The sequence below is a fragment of the Laccaria bicolor genome, genomic scaffold (assembly GCF_000143565.1).
Source record: "Laccaria bicolor S238N-H82 LACBIscaffold_2 genomic scaffold, whole genome shotgun sequence".
Classification (NCBI taxonomy): Eukaryota; Fungi; Basidiomycota; class Agaricomycetes; order Agaricales; family Hydnangiaceae; genus Laccaria; species Laccaria bicolor.
This window is the reverse complement of record NW_001889873.1, coordinates 3,008,161-3,025,419: the sequence shown is the minus strand read 5'-3', so window position 1 is coordinate 3,025,419 and position 17,259 is coordinate 3,008,161. Positions and strand designations below refer to the sequence as shown.

Below are 17,259 nucleotides of genomic sequence, written 5' to 3'. Positions count from 1 at the left end.
CTCATGTGATACAAAAAGGTCAAGTGTTTCTTGTCACCTGACCACATATATATTCCAAGTTGAACTTGTACAGGCGGTGGATATTAAGTCTGGCCCGTGCCAACGAGCGAGGTTATCCGCGCATCAAACCCTTCGCTACGTATCGGCATTTCTGGCGTGTGGAAAGGATTTTTCATCACAGCGTCGGCGTAAATATCGTAGACTTTCTGCAGTATGATATCCGCTTTGCTCTCTGCTAGGGAGGTCAAAAGAACAAATTTGGTTCCTGCAATTTGTTAGAGGAGATGCGTGATCTGAAGAAAGCAATAGCGAACCAGTGACCGTTAACGAGATGGTCATTTTGAAAGTCTCTCCCTCGATCACTTGAGCCCCGGAACTAGAGCCCATGGGTGACAGCCGACTTGTAATGGCGTGGATGCCGTGCAGCGTACCGGCAAGAACGAGGTATTCATTTGAAGTGAGTTGTGCTAATCCCTCTGCAGCATCTTGTTAGGGTGCCCTTGGAAGTACAATGGTCTGATAGGAAAGGACCTGCAAAGTTGCGTTGATAGACCAGCCCTCCTGCTTTGTTGATGACCTTTTAAATTGTTAAATAATAGATCAATAGGAATAAAGAAGGACGCACCCAGAGGCCGTAGATAGCCATGAAGGTGATAACGCGAATGTCGCTCTACAGCCTTATTTGGCACGGTAACCTATTACATAAGCTTGGCTAATACCCGACGAATACTTACCCTCAAAAAACGATAGCAATGAACACAGGTTGGTTGTCGACGTCGAAATGTCACTCATTTCACAGTTTTCTCTTCCTCTTTGTGATATTTTCCCTTCCACTCCCGTCGCTTCAGGCTTCGTTTTTTGGGAAGCGTACTCTTCCGTCGCTCACTTCTCAAGACATCTCCATACTTACGACAACTCCTGACCCGTTGAAAAATCTTGATCCTCACAATCCTGCCTCTCATCTGGCGAAAATACTGATACCTCGCGCTCGTGAGTAACGCCTTTATTTTCGGGCCACCTGCTCATTGTCACCCATGCACAGCGGAAACTGACAACAATACCTTTGTTCGCAATTACATTGTATCCACCCTCAAGGCGCTTAACTGGCACATAGACGAAGACCAGTTTACGGATGCTACACCAATTGGTCAAAAGCGGTTTACAAACGTCGTCGCCACAAAAGACCCAAACGCGTCGCGGCGGGTTGTGTTGTCAGCCCATTTCGACAGCAAATATTTCCCCACGTACCCTCATAACCAGGCAAGTTTATCAAATTTCACACTAGCGGCCTCTTATTGATGCTGAATGAGCAGTTTGTAGGGGCAACTGATTCTGCTGCCCCCTGTGCGATGATGCTGGACCTCGCTGAAACCTTGAACCCTCTGTTAGAGAGCCGCATGGAGCGGTTTCACGACGGCTTAGAGGACGACGACGATATCGCGGATATGACTCTTCAATTGGTTTTTTTCGATGGAGAAGAAGCTTTTGCCGACTGGACAGACACGGATTCCATTTATGGAGCAAGGCAAGTAATTCATAATAGATTTGGCTGTAAAGTGACCTGTCGCCAACAGGCATCTAGCGGAAAAATGGTCGACCACTTATATCCAACCACATAGCAAGCGACGCCTCATGGACTTACATGCGACTGAGCTCTCGACCATTGAACATCTGATTCTTCTGGATCTTCTTGGCGCTCCCCAACCATCCATTCGCTCTTACTATTTGGATACCGCGTGGCTTTTTGATGCAATGGTTTCGGTGGAGCGCAGACTGGGCGACAGTGGGGCGTTCACTTATGACAAAGAAAAGGGAATGGCGCCCGGTAGCTGGCGCAGCTATTTCCGCCCACGAACAGGAAAGACGTCCAACTACGGATATGTTGGAGATGATCACCTCCCCTTTTTGCGAAGGGGAGTGAGCGTCTTTCACATCATTGCCGAGCCATTCCCGCATGTCTGGCATACTTTGCAGGTAATGCCAAATGATCTATTATTTACGGTTCTCTAATCATTATAAGGATGATGTCCACGCCTTGGATCTTCCCACTATGCGCCGATGGAATTTAATACTAAGAGTTTTCATGTCTGAATATCTCCATCTCCGTCCGGGAGATCTCGAAACACGGTCATCTTCAAAACATATAGAAAGATCCGATTCTGAGCTAGTACGTCATCCCCAAGGTTCTGAATAACACTGACGTACTGATCTCTCTCCTCGTGCTAGTAGGCATGATACCAGTCCCGTTGCTCGGCACATGTACTATTACCAGTGGCCAACGATGAATATACTGAGGGCTTATACAGAAACACTGATTCCCAACACCATCTTGAGTGCCCCGATAAGATGACAATCCATACCAGTCATAACTAACGCAATAATTCTTTATATCGCTTGATAAGAACCGAAGCGTCTGTTGCTGTCTTGAACAATATTGCGGCGAAGTCCTCACAAACACAAACAGGATGAGGTGTATGCGCACCTTTTCGCTTTGTCTTGCTTGTTCAACCTGAATTCTCGCCTTCCTCGAGAATTCTCGAAGGGCGCTGGCACGTTGGGCTGGGTGATTTTTTACTGCATTGATCGAGTGGATCAAAATATCAATGGAAAAGAACATTTAAGATTAAACTGCGCCGCGAAAAGAACGTACACATTCGGCTGGCAGAATTAATTTCGTCTGAACGTCTGGGGCCGAGTTTTTCTAGAAGAGGAAGGTACATCGCAAGAATGCGTTCAAACGACTCCTGAAAGAGAGTTCAAAATCGACCTGAAGTATGGAGTCCTTGGATAAGAACTTGTTTAGCTGCTTCCAAGGGCTGACAGTCATCAACATATTTTTGAAAGCCAACTTGTCGAGCCTTCAATGAATTTATGTTGGCCCTGGCGTCTTCTCTAAGGAGTCGAAGTGTCACGTTGTATATCGATTGTAAAATTCCGCTGCCTCACAGGTGGACAGTCCCGACTCGAACTATGTTCTTGCTGGTTTCACGAGCTTCCGCATACAAGGCCTGTTTCTTGACTTGAAATGTTGCTGAACGAGAGGCGGTTTTTGCTGTTCTCGTCTCTGTCCGTCATATCTTATGATGAGCGTAACGCAGGAAAAAAGAGACTTACTCCGATGCTCTTGTTGAAGTTTCGAAACCTCGCTGGTTGCTGAAGTAAGTGTTTAAACCGTTGTGATATTGGCTTTTTCTACTTATTTTCGTCAAATTCCTCGACCATGGCGTGATTGTTGTTGGTGGCTACAAGAATTACAAGCTAAAATGTGGGGCAGGTGACTGTTTACGTTTATGTAGACAGATTATATATGGGTATTGTCGATAAACAACTTATAATTAGGTGGAGCTTGGGTGGACAGTTGGATTCGGTGGAGCAGTCAAGTTTGAAGCACCAATATTCTGTCACCATGGACTGGTCAGTACACTCGCACCAAGCCACCCGATTCGACTCACATATGAATACATTAGTCTTGAGTTGAATATTCATCAACGCATTCTTTCCGACATAGCGTCGCGTATCAACCAGTCAGCCGAGGATGCCTCGTACGCCAAGAGCTTGATTATACCTCAAGTGCAAACAAAGTTGGTCAAAACTACAGGCGTCGCTGTAGATGTTGAAGACGGGCTGGCTGAATCGCTGCCACAATTAACAACCCCACGGGTCTATATGGTATGCTTGTCACCTGCCTGACGAATTTCTACTAAATAACGCGAAGACTGCGTCCAGAGTGCATTGCAACATAGCGTTTGGAGAACTTGTTGTCAACTTCCCTGAGGCTCATATCAGCAATTCTATCGACTCTGTCATGCCCGCACTGATCGACATCCTTCGCGACGTTCCATTCATTGACTTTGACAAATCTCTGTCTTGGGAAGGTACTGTTGCCAGAAAGCTCCTTGGTAACTAACTGATGTGATGAGCTTTTAGATTGGGCGCTACCTGATCAGCTTGTTTTTTCGACCGTTTCTGCGCTTCTGCACATCTCAAGTGACCATCCCGAGTATAGCGAACCTGCGATCTCCTCGATTTTCTTCTTTATATCTCAGACCGTAAAAAAATTACAGGAGAGTTCTTGTAAGTTTCACCCAAGTGTTGAGTCATTCTCTTCATTCAATGCGTGCCCCCAGCTTTCGACGTTCTAACGCAGCTTGCCCCTGCTCTCCACGGCCTATACCGCGCCGTTAGTTCAACCTCGTATCCATGGACTGTAGAGCAATGGCGAACATTGACCGTCCACTTGAAAAGTTTATGCTCGCAGGCTATCGTGGATCGACTCAACCACCTTGTTGTCGACATCGTGCAGAAGGAAAATGCAGATGCCGACATGCTGTATCATGTTCAGACCTTTGTTTCACGGTATGTGGCTCAAGGTCGCCCACTCAGTGGATATTTCATGGTCTGCTGTGTCTTGGAAACTGAATGGACCGTTCTCGCCCAAACTCTTGCTCCTCCCGTCACCAATCGTGCCTCCGTTGTCGAGGCAGCCGCAGCGAACAAGGCTTGGTTTTCCTTAACGCGAAACGCAGCCATCGAAATAAACATCATCAACGAGGAAACCAGAAGCATCCTGAAATCGACGATTACATATGCGATGGAATGTTTTACTGATCTTCTCGTCCAGATGAAAGAGATGGATTGTGACCCGTCGGTTGATACCTATGCATGGGAAACCATGTCAGAGAGTTTGGTTAGTGTTGTCTTCCTCCTAATTGTGGTCGCTGATGCGTGATGGGCGGTGGTGTGAATTACAGAAACTAGCTTCTATCTGTTGTCTAGCTCTTCGAGAGTTAGACGAACAACTTTATGCCCGCATCTCACTTCTGCTCAGCAACGAGTCCCCCATTTCGGATCATTTAGTGCAGGAAGCAGCTTTGAAAGCCACTACAGTCCTCGTTCGGAGGTTGCTCTCATTTGTTATGTTTTGAGTTTCCTTTACTGACTTTTGGACCTCTGTTCCCAGTTTCCCTATGATTGCTGCAAATATGGCCAGCCATCTCAGGCGTTTTGTGACCTCTCCGTTGCCAATTTTTGAGTTTGAGTTCGCATCAGAAAGAAGGGCCCCACCACCGCTCTCCGCAGCTGCTAAGTGCCTCGCACTTTGTATCAAGGTAAGGTAGAAGATTTTTTTTTTTTTTAATGGAACTGACTGCCGTTAAAGTTGGCTCCTGGAGACGACTTGATCATGTCGAACATGTACTCCTTGCTCAATTACATCGCTGCGACAAGCAAAGAAATCTATGATTCGAGTAGTATGCACACATTGAATTTCAACAACACTCACAATCAGGGCACCATCCATTCACTGGAAAGCGGTCTGCGTGGACTTTCAGAGGACGAGAAGCGGCTGATCGGAATTAGTACTATATCGGTCGTTACAAGGCTTGCACTTGAATTTCGAATGGAAGAGGTTAAAATTTTCCGCTTGCTAATTTGCGGCTCATCCGTTAACTATTGGCAGGTAACAAAGCTTACCATATCGATGCTGTTGCAACGGTTACGTTCTGCTGAGCCGACGGTGGAGGCAGCCATCGCGTACAACCTTGTCGATCTGGCATTGGAAGCGCCACGGAACGCATTCGTGGATATCGTCAGAATCTTCTCCTCAATCAACCGCTCAGCAAATCCAGATGACCCCCGATTTTCAAACAACATGGTGCATATCTTGTCTTTGTCTTCCAGTTTACTCCGCCTTAGATCTTATGTCACAGGTTTTGGCTGCTCAAACGAGGCTAGCACAAGAGCTGCATCGTCGACCCGAGCTTTACGAAGCCTACCTTGTTGAATTGCTCACTTTGTTTTCTGATAAAGGCGTTGCCATACAGAACTTGAAGATCGCCAATCATCATATAAAGGCAAGACTGAATTATACTGTGTTGATGAGAGCCCTTTCCCACTAAAGTCCTCTTAGACTGATGACATGGTCGAACAATTAGCATCTCTTCTGCTACCCATCGATGCCTTACTTCACCATGAAGACTTTGATCCTCATCAAGAGCCTTCTTCCGAGATTGTAACTCTCTTCAGGAATATGTGGTTCTTGTGTGTGCTGTTTCACTTCACAAACGCAAATGAGGGAGACACGACAGCAATGGACTGGCTCAAACCTACAATGTCTCGAATTGCAGTCAAGACGCCGTCCATGGTAATGGAAGAATCGCATGATGCGATCGCCAGTGACGTTGAATACAATTCCGTTATCAGGCAAGAATACGCACATACAGTAAGAATCTTTACCACTGCACAACTGTTATTCAACATTTTTAAAGGTCATTTCGAAACACCGGAGTTGCCTCACGGGTTACATCGCGTTACGTTCAGGAGACATCCGCTACCTCTCTTCGGGTCAGGTCATCTTCGTATTAACCATGCATGACATCGAGAGCATGCGTTCCGCAGCTGGTTTGCCATCTTCCCTCCTGTCGTACTTTGTTAACGACGGCTTGAACAAGCACCCAGGATTGAGCGCGTGTATGGATTCAGTCGCTGAGAGGGTGAGAGGGTTCTAATCATTACTTATGAATTTGAAGCATTACTTTGCAGGTTATTCGAGGTTGCATTAATGACCTAAACGCCAAAGCTGCCCAGCAAGCATTTCCAAAACATCTCTCCACTGAGCTTCGTAGTCTTGTCGTTGGGAGTACCCACCGCGTTGCGAAGGCCCGAGAAATCGCATCGAAATATCTCAATCGACTGATCACGTCTTTTCCATCCCTCACCTGCGATCCGTTGCTAGTTTTCACCATTTTGGAAGTGCTTACGTTACTCCAAAGATCCTGCGAAAATGAGTTTGTTGACGAGGTATGTCGCCAAGTTCAAGATCAGGCAGAAGCAAAGCTTACAAAGTTTCAGTATAACCCTGTTTACGAATACTATTCTGATAGAAGCAATGTCACTCTTCAACTCACTGATAGCTATCAAATACGGAACGAAATTCTTGGTCAATTGAAGCGCAACGCGGTGACTTGGTTTGAGCTCGCATTGGGTAGGGCTCCAATGGAATTGCAGTCTACCTTGCAGGTTGGTGATCTTGATTCAATGGGTCTCTTATTTCATCATTCTCCTTGACAGAAATATTTGACTGTCAACCGATCAAGCACTGGACCAAACTCTGCTGAGCTAGGTGCTTCTATCGCAGAGCAATTTGGCAAGGCGATCGGCCCCGTTCATCGGCAACTCAGTAGGTATTTTCTCATAAAACTGCTGCACATGCCCCTGATGATGGTCAACTAGCATCGCTTTTTGCACTTTCTCCTTTGAAGGTTGATGCAGCAAAGACCCTCGCTAGCCAAATTGCTATCAAAGGCTATTTTGCTGGCGAGGCTGCGGGTATCAGACTCTCGGATCGTGAAGGTTCGATGCTCTTCCTCTGTTTGGTGTATTTAAAATCGATCGATGTGGGCATATTAGTATTGGCTACATCTTCGCCGCCCCAAGTAGCTCTTTCTACGGAGATTCAGGCACTGCGATCTCAAATGTTGCAGACGATGAACGAGATTCGCCAGAAAAAGAGCGCTTTGACAGTACATGATCTTCGTAGGTTGCTGTTTCGATGCGCTGCTACTCTTATTTCCTTGGACCAGGTGAGCTTTTTCAGCTTCCAGTCAATTTTACTCTTCTCACTGCAGGGCAACCAGTTTGATTACGAAATTGTGCACTATCTTGTTTCTTTGCCCTTTGGTGTTGCCACACCGTCAGCAATCGCTGTAGGAATTGAAGTTTGGAGCTGGGTTATCGCAGAAAAGGCTGACCTAGAGGTCGCATTGATGGGCGAGATTCTCTCAGCTTGGTCAGATACCATAAAATTGGAAAAGGGGATCTTTTCAAGAACCCTCGAGTGAGCACTCTCTACTGTGAAGTTTTGTTTAGCTCACGTTATAGCAGCTACAGCGACCCTTTCTATCACCCTATAAGCTATAGCCCGACGAACAAGGAAGACATTGATCGAGCATTGATTCAAGCTAGAAAGATCCTTACACCCCATACACTCGTCTTACAGATGCTTTTTAGCCGTCTCCAAGCTGCACGATATCATCGACCGGGAGTTATGTTAATGATCCAGCACCTGGTATTACGCTCTACTCAGTCGCACACAAGACTCAGGTTAGCTTTCTTATGCTAATTGATAGCAACAATACTGATTCCAGTCAGCACACATGCACTCGCGCGAGAAGCCCGGTATTCTCTCCTTCTTTTTGGATTCGAGACACTCAAAAGCTCGCATCTTGATGCATTTTGCGAGAACACATTGCGGGAAAGCCTGTATACGGTTGCATATAATTGGTTTTCTGTTCGACCCCAGTATGTTTCTGAACCTTTCAGAAGTCGCGTCTTTTGAATTGCAGCATTCAGATGGTCCTACGGTGCCGATCGCGTCCAAGTTGATGCGGACATCAAGATTCTCTCTGAATTTTTGTCGTATCTTCAGACCGACACGGTTCGGGGCTCACCCCTCATTTCCAGTTTGTCGCCTTCACAATCGATGTCGCGCTCAACTTGTGAGCACACGAATAACGGGTCTTTTTTTTCTTTTCTCAAATTGAATTTGGCAGACTACGCGAGCAGAATGCGAAGCCTTAACCTTCCTCTGAGATTGCTCACCGAGAACGAAATCTTTCGATTGTCCGTTTGGATGAATCCTTCAAACGATCCAAAAAAAGGCAGCGACTTGGTAGGAAATACGGAGCGAACGCTATTGGAGGTGATTCCTCACTTTCCTAGTCGTAGCGATACCTGACGTATTTTAGACCTCTTGGGCTGAAATTGTTCGCACAGTGTGGCAGATCAATCCAGGCATTGCAGTGCATCTTATCGAACGATTCAAAATAGGGTCCATTCGCTACGAAGTTGGAAAATTAGTTCGCTCGAGCACAATTGCTGTTCTCGACATATCAGAAGCCTTGCCCCTTCTACTGGGCGAGAGGCTGGATCCCCATATTCATCGAGATCTCAAGGTACACCCTATTTATCCGAATGGGACATCTCTCACCGTGACGATAGCTTCTCCTACTTTGGGCGCCTGTCCCGCCCATCCTTGCTAACACATTATTCGAGCGGCGATTCAATAACGATCCTCTCATCCTTCAATATGCACATCGTGTTCTCGTGCAACACCCCGTAGACTTGACGTTCTTTTTCATTCCTCAAGTTGTCCAGGCACTGCGCTACGATGACCTTGGTGAGACAGTTTGTTGCTTGATTGGGTAAAACCAATGATAGCATTAGGTTACGTTGGCCGTTTTATTTTTGAAACGGCCAAAATCTCTCAGCTCTTTTGCCATCAAATCATTTGGAATATGAGAGCAAATTGTTTTAAGGACGATGCAGCAGACGTGGTGAGTGCTCAGGCTGTCTATTTGATGTGTGATTCTAGCGAACTTAGGAGGACCCCATCAAACCTGTCTTGGATGAAATCATGGACAAGGTTGTAAAGTCTTTATCTGGAGAAGCCAGATCATTTTACGACCGGGAATTTTCGTTCTTTAACGAGATTACAGCGATTTCCGGCAAACTGAAGCCCTACATCAAGAAGACAAAGCCAGAAAAAAAGGTTTTTACATCAATGCTATCTCGTAGCCTCAGTTAACTTGGATTCAAGGCTAAAATTGATGAAGAGATGGCTAAAATTGATGTTGATGTCGGAGTATACCTTCCAAGCAATCCTGATGGAGTGGTGGTAGATGTTGACAAAAAATCGGGGCGTCCGCTTCAGAGCCACGCAAAGGTGACTTCTGTGCCTTTTTACATTTTGGAACTTTGTTGACTTGTATTAGGCACCATTCATGGCCACTTTTAGAGTCCGAAAGCAGCGCATTGAAATCAACACAGACCCAGATTCTCTCCTAGACGGAGATGGCGGAGGCGTCGAGACACGCGTTGATTACGATGTGTGGCAACAAGCAATTTTTAAAGTCGGCGATGATTGTCGGCAGGATGTGCTTGCCTTGCAAATTATCGCGATGTTCAAAAATATTTTCACAAGTGTGGGTTTGACACTGTATCTATTTCCATATCGAGTCACGGCGACAGGTCCCGGGGTACGTCTTTTATAAGTCATGAAAGCATCAAACTAACACATCTCCACACAAGTGCGGCGTCATCGATGTTGTTCCAAATGCTACTTCCAGGGACGAAATGGGGAGAGCGAAGGTTAACGACCTACTCGATTTCTTCATTGCAAAGTACGGCGGGCAGGACACTGTGTCATTCCAGCGTGCTCGCCTGAATTTCATCCAGTCGATGGCTGCGTACTCTGTGGCATGTTACATTTTGCAAATCAAGGACAGACACAACGGGAACATCATGATTGACGGAGAAGGTCATATCATTCATATCGGTGCGTTTCGTGTGGACTCTGGGTGCAACTGTTCTTACCTGAGCAAACTAGATTTTGGTTTTTTGTTCGACATAGATGAGTAACGTGGTTCATTGATGTTTCAAACGTTGCTGACATTGTTCCTTCTATCTACGTCCTGGAGTACGTGGACGCTTTAGTGCTTGGAGATTTTTTTCTATATTGACTACTTTCAGGGTGTCAAGTTCGAGCCAAACTCGTTTAAGCTCAACCATGAAATGGTCATTCTAATGGGCGGTCGATACTCGCAGGGGTACCAGATATTCCAAAGTCTTACAATAAAGGCCTTCCTCGCCATTCGCCCTCACGCGGAGCAAATCGTCGATACCGTACAGCTGATGCTCGACACGGGACTGCCCTCTTTCAAGGGGGAGCCCACAATCCGTCGGCTCAGAGATAGGTTTTCTATGCATCTCAACGAGCGACAGGCTGCGGATTACATGATGGGTATCATTCGTAACGCACATGAGAACGTAAGAAGTACCGCATACGACGAATTTCAGAGGGTAAGCAAATCATTCCATGGTTCTTCTGGTCAGGCTATTGACTTCAAACCCAGCTTCAGAATGGTTCGTCCTATTTTCGATCTCTAAGGCGCCAAATCCTCAACTTGAGACAGGTATACCATACAAGTAGTATTGACAGTGATGATAATTTACAGGGAAGTGTTACAATGCAAGCATTGGAACAATCTGGTTTGGCTAGATATTAACAGAGAAATTACAGCTAAACTCACATCGATAGACCCACTTTGAAAATGCAGCGCTCAGCCACCTTGTTTATACGAACAAAACAAACTAACCATGTAAAGGTTATAAATCCGCAATAAATTCGAGGAAGTTCAACATTAAATAAGTATTTGTTCAACTCGCGTACTACTACTACTAGTTTCCCTCTATCATGGCCATCGGAAACCGTCAACACATTATTGCTGACATCTCTGCCTGTCTCAAGCCCAGTGAAATCGCACATTTTACTGGAATAAGCAGAGGTTCAAAGTTTGGTAAAGCCTGTTTGTGCAGGCACCAAGCTATATTCGCGAAGTTGAAGTGGGTCTACTTATCGATATGAGGTTAGCTGTAAATCAGATTCATCATCACGCACTATAGCCAAGTGGTTACGGCGACAGATTCGAACCTTACTTATGGTTCAAATCCTGCTGGTGTCGTATGTTTATTTTGCATGGAAGAGGTATTATAAAAGTAAGAAGATACACGTCCAAGAGCAAAAAAGTCATCAACTCTCCAAGTACATACATGCAACCTACGTTGTTACACTTTGTAAAGGAGGCAAATTGACGGAAGGTTTTGCTCGACTTCTTCCCCACTTGACTGTAACCTGCACCTCATCAATTTCCAACCCATTTGCCCATGCAGCTGCGGCAGTCTCTGCAGCGCCTCTTTCTTTGAAATTTACAAAAGCACATCTGTCTGATGTTAGGAATTTGTATGCTCGATAAGTTGCATGAAAATACGAACCTTGACTTCCCTACGTGCACAATAGACTTGATTTGTGTCTGATCCACAGAAGGGAGAGAGTGTACAACCCGTGATCGGATGCTCCCCTCCGTTGACGATGGGGAAAGAGAAGAAAGGAATATCGAAGTCTGATTCGTTTATTATTCAAAAGGTGCTAACAGCTGGAAAAGAGGAAGATAAAAACACACAATTGTTTTGTCATCCGGGGCCTTCAATCCTTGACTTTCAGCATGTGTTGATAAGATTTTGTGCGCAACGGGGTCGTTCTTTCCATGATATCTGTCTTGCATATTTTGGTGTGCGAGGTCATTATCCACTGGCATCTCATGACGGTATGGACACTCGTTTCCACGGGTGCAGTCTCCTTTAGCATAGAAGGAACAAAGATGGGGTCGGTTACGCTTGTAGTAAGGGTCTGTCCTCGCGAGCTGCTTCAACATCTCTTTTCCAGCAGAGACGGCCCGACCAGAGTCTAATCCGGACTTGTTGCCATCCAACTTTGGTTGAAGTTGAGCGACAACATGCGGAATGGTGACTGAAGAATGAATGACACACCTTGCCTTCCATATTTTGCGCGTAATACTCTCTGTTTATGTCGCTGGTGGGCGCATCATTTTGAAATCCCAACGCAGTGTCTCGTACTTGAGTGGGAAGACCATACTCAAGGTCAAGCAAGCAGGTCTGGCAAACGTTTTTTATTTTTGCACATGTTTGACATATGACAGTGGTTTTGAATCGCGAACCAGTGCCAGGATTCCAGCGGAAGACTGTGAAGGGACGTGCACAAGTACCGCATGAGCGACCATATTCCTGCTTAGACTGCAATATGTATAGTCAGGATGAGCAAGTGATTTAACAATATGAACTGCTTATACCATTCTGATGAATGGATTGTCGCCCAAACCTGTATGATGATAGAGTATTCAGTAATGCTCGCTGTAAGATTTACATTTGCCACTTACATGTCTCACACAGAATCGGAAATTCGCTCTGTTCCCAACCAGCTTTGTTAATGTCGGCTTTGGGAGGCATGATGATGATGATCAAGAACAACTGAGTCACGTGAGTTTACCGACACTTATCAAAGTATTTGTGCGTGTCCGTCTCCCACCTCTCATGTCTCTTTTAGTCGCTTGGCAATTAAAGGAGAAGCGTGTCCTCATCGTCGGCGGCGGTGAGATCGCCTCTCAGCGTATAGATTCCATCCTTGTAACCGATGCGAGTATTGTCGTTATCGCTCCGGAACACGGCCTCAACTCTCGTGCAAGGCAACTCATCGCCTGCCACCCTGCTTGTATCACTCACCATGACCGACTTTTCCTCGGGCCTTCCGAGCTGCATAATATAGATATGGTTCTCACTGCTCTTGACGATCCCGAACGCTCGCGCGAGATTGTCCTCATGTGTCGTGATGCTCGCATTCCGGTCAACGCTGCAGACATACCCGATCTCTGTGACTTTTATTTTGGGGCACAAATCCGCGATGGCCCATTACAGATCATGATTTCAACGAATGGGAACGGTCCAAGGTTGGCTAGTCGGATAAAGGAAAGGTTGCAGCGAGCCCTTTCTGGGGCTGAGGGCGAGGCGATCACACGGGTTGGCCGATTGAGAAACCTGCTCAAACAGAAGGCGCCAGGCATTGGCGGTGACTTGGGTCGGAGGCGGATGAGATGGATGACGCGACTCTGCAATGAATGGGAGCTGGAAGACTTTGCCCAGCTCGATGACGCCATGATGAAGAGGTTGCTTGAAGAAGGATGGGAAAACGATCGCACCCCTTCCTTACAGGATGTTGGGGGAACCTGCTCCAGAAGATATCATCAAAATTTTCACTCTACAATACCACTGGCGGCTGGATTATTGGTTGGAGTCCTTACCACAACTTTGATTACTTTCTTTCGCCACCGAAAATAACTATATTGAGGGTAGTGAAACAGGGCGCTACCAGGTTCCAACGACTAAGCACAACTGCTGGTCCTACACAATATCCACTGTCAACAGGAAGCCTAGATCTAATCATCGGAGCTCCCAGTCCGGTCACATCATGGTTTTGTGCCTACATAGATCACGCCAATGTCCTGTTTGCGTTTACATATCCCGTGCCATAGCAGGAATACAACAATTGTGAACACCCTGGAAGTGCCACGATTTTGAATGAAGTGCCAAAGAAAGTCTGCACATCTCGGAGAAATTGTATTCTATAGGTGGTCTTATTGTTTTGGCTTAAAAATTGGAATGAATGGACGTACGTTCTAGGCGTCGGTTCACCCATACGACAGCGTCCAACATCTTCACTTCCCAAAACCATAAACATCAGAACCAGTGTTTGATGCTTTCGGTCCACGCAACCGCCTTTGTTAACCTCTGCGAGAAGCTGTCGTGTCGCCTTGAGTCCTATATCTTCTGGCGCCACACCTGGTTCAGACACTGCTTCTGCACAGTGAATGACAGAGGTGGTAGATTCAGCCAGTAGGCTTAATGCATAACCTGGTGATCTGGGTCAAAATTTAAATGCAAGTAAAGGATCAATCTTAAAAATTCCAACTTACTTCCCGCTTTCGTCTCCCTTGTAAACGTCGGAGTAGAGGTAGATGTCTGGAATATATCGATTGAGAATTGATCGCGATGCTTCGATCATACGATTTGAAAACTGAGGGTTCACTCGTACGGCGTGGCTGGTTACAGTGATTTTTAGCTCTCAGGAAGGTTCGAGTCGACGACCGTGCACTGACGCTATGCCCCGTATCCGCTTGACTTTACCCGGATCCACAAAATTTAACGTCTTGAGTTGTTTCACGATTGGGCACAAAAACTGAACCTCGCCTCCCCCTTCAGGAGGCGCCCCTCGTTTTTTAATCTGGAATTTTGACGTCTATGATCTTGCTCACCATTGAAGAGGTTAAACTCACCCGTAGCTCTAACCCATTTGAAATTCCAAAGAGTTGTAGATGGGGCAATGTTACTGTCCGCAAAAGATCTGCCTACTTGACGGTGTATCAGTCCAATCTTGCATTTTAGAAAGTAAAAAACACACCGAGAGGTCATGGTCGTCTGTGGTGATCCCCTTCAGCGTCAGCTGGACTGGTCTCTTTGCGAAAGGTGCCAACATAATGATGGGTTCCAGGAAGTAGCCGATAGAGCGGGATTTTGGGCAGTCATGTTGTAACGCGCCGCCAAAGATGATACCAGGTTTGAGTAGAATCGAGGTACCTGGAATGGGTGAGCAAGACATTGGTTCGATGACTGGTGGGACGAACCTGTTACAGAGATTTCAATTATTGTTCCATTGGTTATTTTTTCCAGAAGACGCAGGAGACTGATTTCGAAATCTTCAATGATTTTGTCAACGACAAATTAATTCGTTTTCAGATGAACGAACCTCGCAAGCCAGGATTTTTGTCCTCTGAACGAATTTTATCTATTCGGATATGTTTCCCGGTTAAAATGGCTAGCACCAGGCGATGTCGAAGATGCTGGTGACCGCTGAAGTTGACAAGAGTGTGCGCCATGTTTGAGGGAGAAAAAATATTTTAGGTAATTCAATTGAAGTACTTGACTCAATTGAACTAATTACCTTCACACAACAAGTATGTCGACATTGTCTCTTCCCAATGACGCCTCAGCAACAGTGGACTGGCCTGGTCGCTATTATCATATTGATCAGATCCTCAACACTCCAGGCCCTCGTACCGACCCCGCTTTCCTGGCTGGCGACGGGGTAGACGCGCCCTCCCGTTTTAGTTCCTCCCAACTATACTGACGACGTGATTCCTGCTACAGGTCAAGGGTTTCCTTCGAAATGAGGCAAAGATCCTGGTTATCGGCGCTGGCGGTCTCGGTTGCGAGATTCTAGCCAACCTCGCTTTGACTGGATTCAAAGACATCCACGTTATAGACATGGACACGATCGACATCAGCAACCTCAATCGTCAATTCTTGTTCAGGTATCCAACCTTAGGTCCAGGTGCATCGGAACAATTCTAAGCTAATCTCAGGCCTAAGGATGTTGGTCAACCCAAAGCCACGGTGGCGGCCGAATTTATTATGAAACGCGTCCCAGGAGTCAAAGTCACTCCGTAAGTGGCTTTTGCTCCTCACAACGCTCATTATATATGGCAATGCAAGCTATTTTGGAAAAATTCAGGATAAAGATGATGATTATTACATGCAATTCAACCTCGTCATCTGCGGTCTCGATTCTGTAGAAGCCAGGCGCTGGATGAATGCAACGCTGGTCAATCTAGTTGATCCAGAGAACCCAGAGAGTCTCAAGCCAATGATTGATGGAGGAACCGAGGGTCTGTAGATCTCAATTCGACCTTTCTTCTCCCCAGAATATTTATTTGACACAGGATTCAAGGGTCAAGCACGCGTCATCCTCCCAACTATCACATCTTGTTATGAATGCTCCCTTGACATGCTCAACAAGCCTACCGCTTTTCCTATCTGCACGATCGCAAATACACCTCGTCTCCCAGAGCATTGCATCGAATGGGCATCAGTTCTGGAATGGCCCCGGGTCCATGGAGGTTTGTTCCCGCACAAAACACAATTTCATTTCACTTACCTTGAGCCCCGACCCCCCAGATAAGAAGATGGACACGGATGATCCGGAGCACATTGGATGGCTTTACAAGGTAGCGGCAGCTCGGGCACAGGATTTCAAGATTGAGGGCGTTACGTGGTCACTCACACAAGGAGTGGTGAAGAACATCATTCCGGCCATAGCCTCAACAAACGCTATCATTGCAGGTATGTAGCCATTGAATCATCTTAGCCATGTCTGATTGCACCACATCTACCTTCAGCGGCCTGTTGTAACGAAGCCTTCAAGATTGCAACGAGTTCGGCTGCCTATCTAAATAATTATTTCATGCTCATTGGAACGGACGGAGTGTATTCATACACTTTTGAGCACGAGCGACGTCTTGATTGCCCCGTCTGCGGCGGTGAAGCCCTAGAAATCGTCATTGCACCCGATTTTACAGTCGAGCAGATGATTGAAATGTTGGTAGAGAAACAGGACATGTGCGTGCCCACTGACTTACGACTGGTCTCTTTGTTGACTTTGCCTTCTCAACTGATTATCCAGTCAAATTAAAAAACCATCCCTGTCGACGCCAACAAAACAAATATACCTGCAGGCCCCACCACAGCTCGAAGAAGCTACACGGCCAAACCTTGAAAAGAAAGTTTCAGAACTCGTGCCTCCCGGAGGAGAGATCACAGTCACCGCGTCAACCCTACCTTTTAGCCTGTCGCTCCGTGTTACATACTCTCTATAATTTTTAACTGGTGGGCCTTTCGAGGAGTGTAACTGAAATTAGAGAAGGTGCGGGTGAGAGATGTGCTCGATCGTAGTGCTGTCGCTGTTTTGTCGTCTGTAGAAAACGTCAGCGCCGGTGGGTTCGCGAGGAGGTTTTACGT

The 17,259-nt window shown here is 46.3% G+C and overlaps 7 protein-coding genes across 7 annotated transcripts; 3 read left to right on the top strand and 4 right to left on the bottom strand.

Moving 5' to 3' along the window:
- Positions 1-10: 10 nt before the first annotated feature.
- Positions 11-655, bottom strand: LACBIDRAFT_182255 (transport protein particle complex subunit). The gene is made up of 4 exons (XM_001874911.1): positions 626-655; positions 532-577; positions 315-476; positions 11-265 (listed from the first exon to the last, which is right to left on the bottom strand). The coding sequence occupies exons 1-4, from the start codon at positions 644-646 to the stop codon at positions 84-86; spliced, it is 411 nt and encodes a 136-aa protein (XP_001874946.1). The 5' UTR covers positions 647-655; the 3' UTR covers positions 11-83.
- A 1,714-nt stretch (positions 656-2,369) lies between these two features.
- Positions 2,370-2,720, bottom strand: LACBIDRAFT_306173 (uncharacterized protein; the record flags this gene model as incomplete). The annotated part of the gene is made up of 3 exons (XM_001874910.1): positions 2,370-2,423; positions 2,483-2,574; positions 2,651-2,720. The coding sequence occupies 3 exons, from the start codon at positions 2,718-2,720 to the stop codon at positions 2,370-2,372; spliced, it is 216 nt and encodes a 71-aa protein (XP_001874945.1).
- A 1,910-nt stretch (positions 2,721-4,630) lies between these two features.
- On the top strand, positions 4,631-11,165 carry LACBIDRAFT_187897 (uncharacterized protein; the record flags this gene model as incomplete). Its single annotated transcript, XM_001875438.1, has 31 exons — positions 4,631-4,687; positions 4,752-4,900; positions 4,961-5,108; positions 5,159-5,407; positions 5,459-5,653; positions 5,709-5,870; positions 5,909-6,220; positions 6,267-6,491; positions 6,541-6,798; positions 6,850-7,017; positions 7,069-7,177; positions 7,231-7,368; positions 7,408-7,580; positions 7,635-7,834; positions 7,882-8,100; positions 8,149-8,298; positions 8,350-8,514; positions 8,563-8,698; positions 8,745-8,951; positions 8,998-9,175; positions 9,223-9,332; positions 9,380-9,547; positions 9,596-9,721; positions 9,771-10,034; positions 10,087-10,333; positions 10,385-10,408; positions 10,467-10,474; positions 10,528-10,857; positions 10,911-10,920; positions 10,971-11,012; positions 11,078-11,165. 30 exons carry the CDS (start codon positions 4,631-4,633, stop codon positions 10,985-10,987), a joined length of 4,902 nt encoding a protein of 1,633 aa, XP_001875473.1. The 3' UTR covers positions 10,988-11,012; positions 11,078-11,165.
- Positions 11,166-11,656: 491 nt separating this feature from the next.
- On the bottom strand, positions 11,657-12,840 carry LACBIDRAFT_159735 (uncharacterized protein; the record flags this gene model as incomplete). The annotated part of the gene is made up of 6 exons (XM_001874909.1): positions 11,657-11,839; positions 11,898-11,957; positions 12,018-12,326; positions 12,385-12,648; positions 12,705-12,733; positions 12,792-12,840. Coding segments are annotated over 6 exons (894 nt in total), but the record flags the coding sequence as incomplete, so codon positions are not given.
- Positions 12,841-12,930: 90 nt separating this feature from the next.
- Positions 12,931-13,632, top strand: LACBIDRAFT_146719 (uncharacterized protein; the record flags this gene model as incomplete). Its single annotated transcript, XM_001875437.1, has 1 exon — positions 12,931-13,632. A coding segment is annotated over one exon (702 nt), but the record flags the coding sequence as incomplete, so codon positions are not given.
- A 265-nt stretch (positions 13,633-13,897) lies between these two features.
- Positions 13,898-15,341, bottom strand: LACBIDRAFT_306168 (uncharacterized protein; the record flags this gene model as incomplete). Its single annotated transcript, XM_001874908.1, has 8 exons — positions 13,898-14,030; positions 14,082-14,327; positions 14,382-14,507; positions 14,565-14,689; positions 14,742-14,813; positions 14,867-15,042; positions 15,090-15,161; positions 15,212-15,341. 8 exons carry the CDS (start codon positions 15,339-15,341, stop codon positions 13,898-13,900), a joined length of 1,080 nt encoding a protein of 359 aa, XP_001874943.1.
- Positions 15,342-15,421: 80 nt separating this feature from the next.
- Positions 15,422-17,117, top strand: LACBIDRAFT_188073 (uncharacterized protein; the record flags this gene model as incomplete). The annotated part of the gene is made up of 8 exons (XM_001875436.1): positions 15,422-15,550; positions 15,613-15,776; positions 15,828-15,908; positions 15,958-16,130; positions 16,185-16,361; positions 16,420-16,584; positions 16,641-16,860; positions 16,925-17,117. 8 exons carry the CDS (start codon positions 15,422-15,424, stop codon positions 17,115-17,117), a joined length of 1,302 nt encoding a protein of 433 aa, XP_001875471.1.
- Between the last annotated feature and the right edge of the window lie 142 nt (positions 17,118-17,259).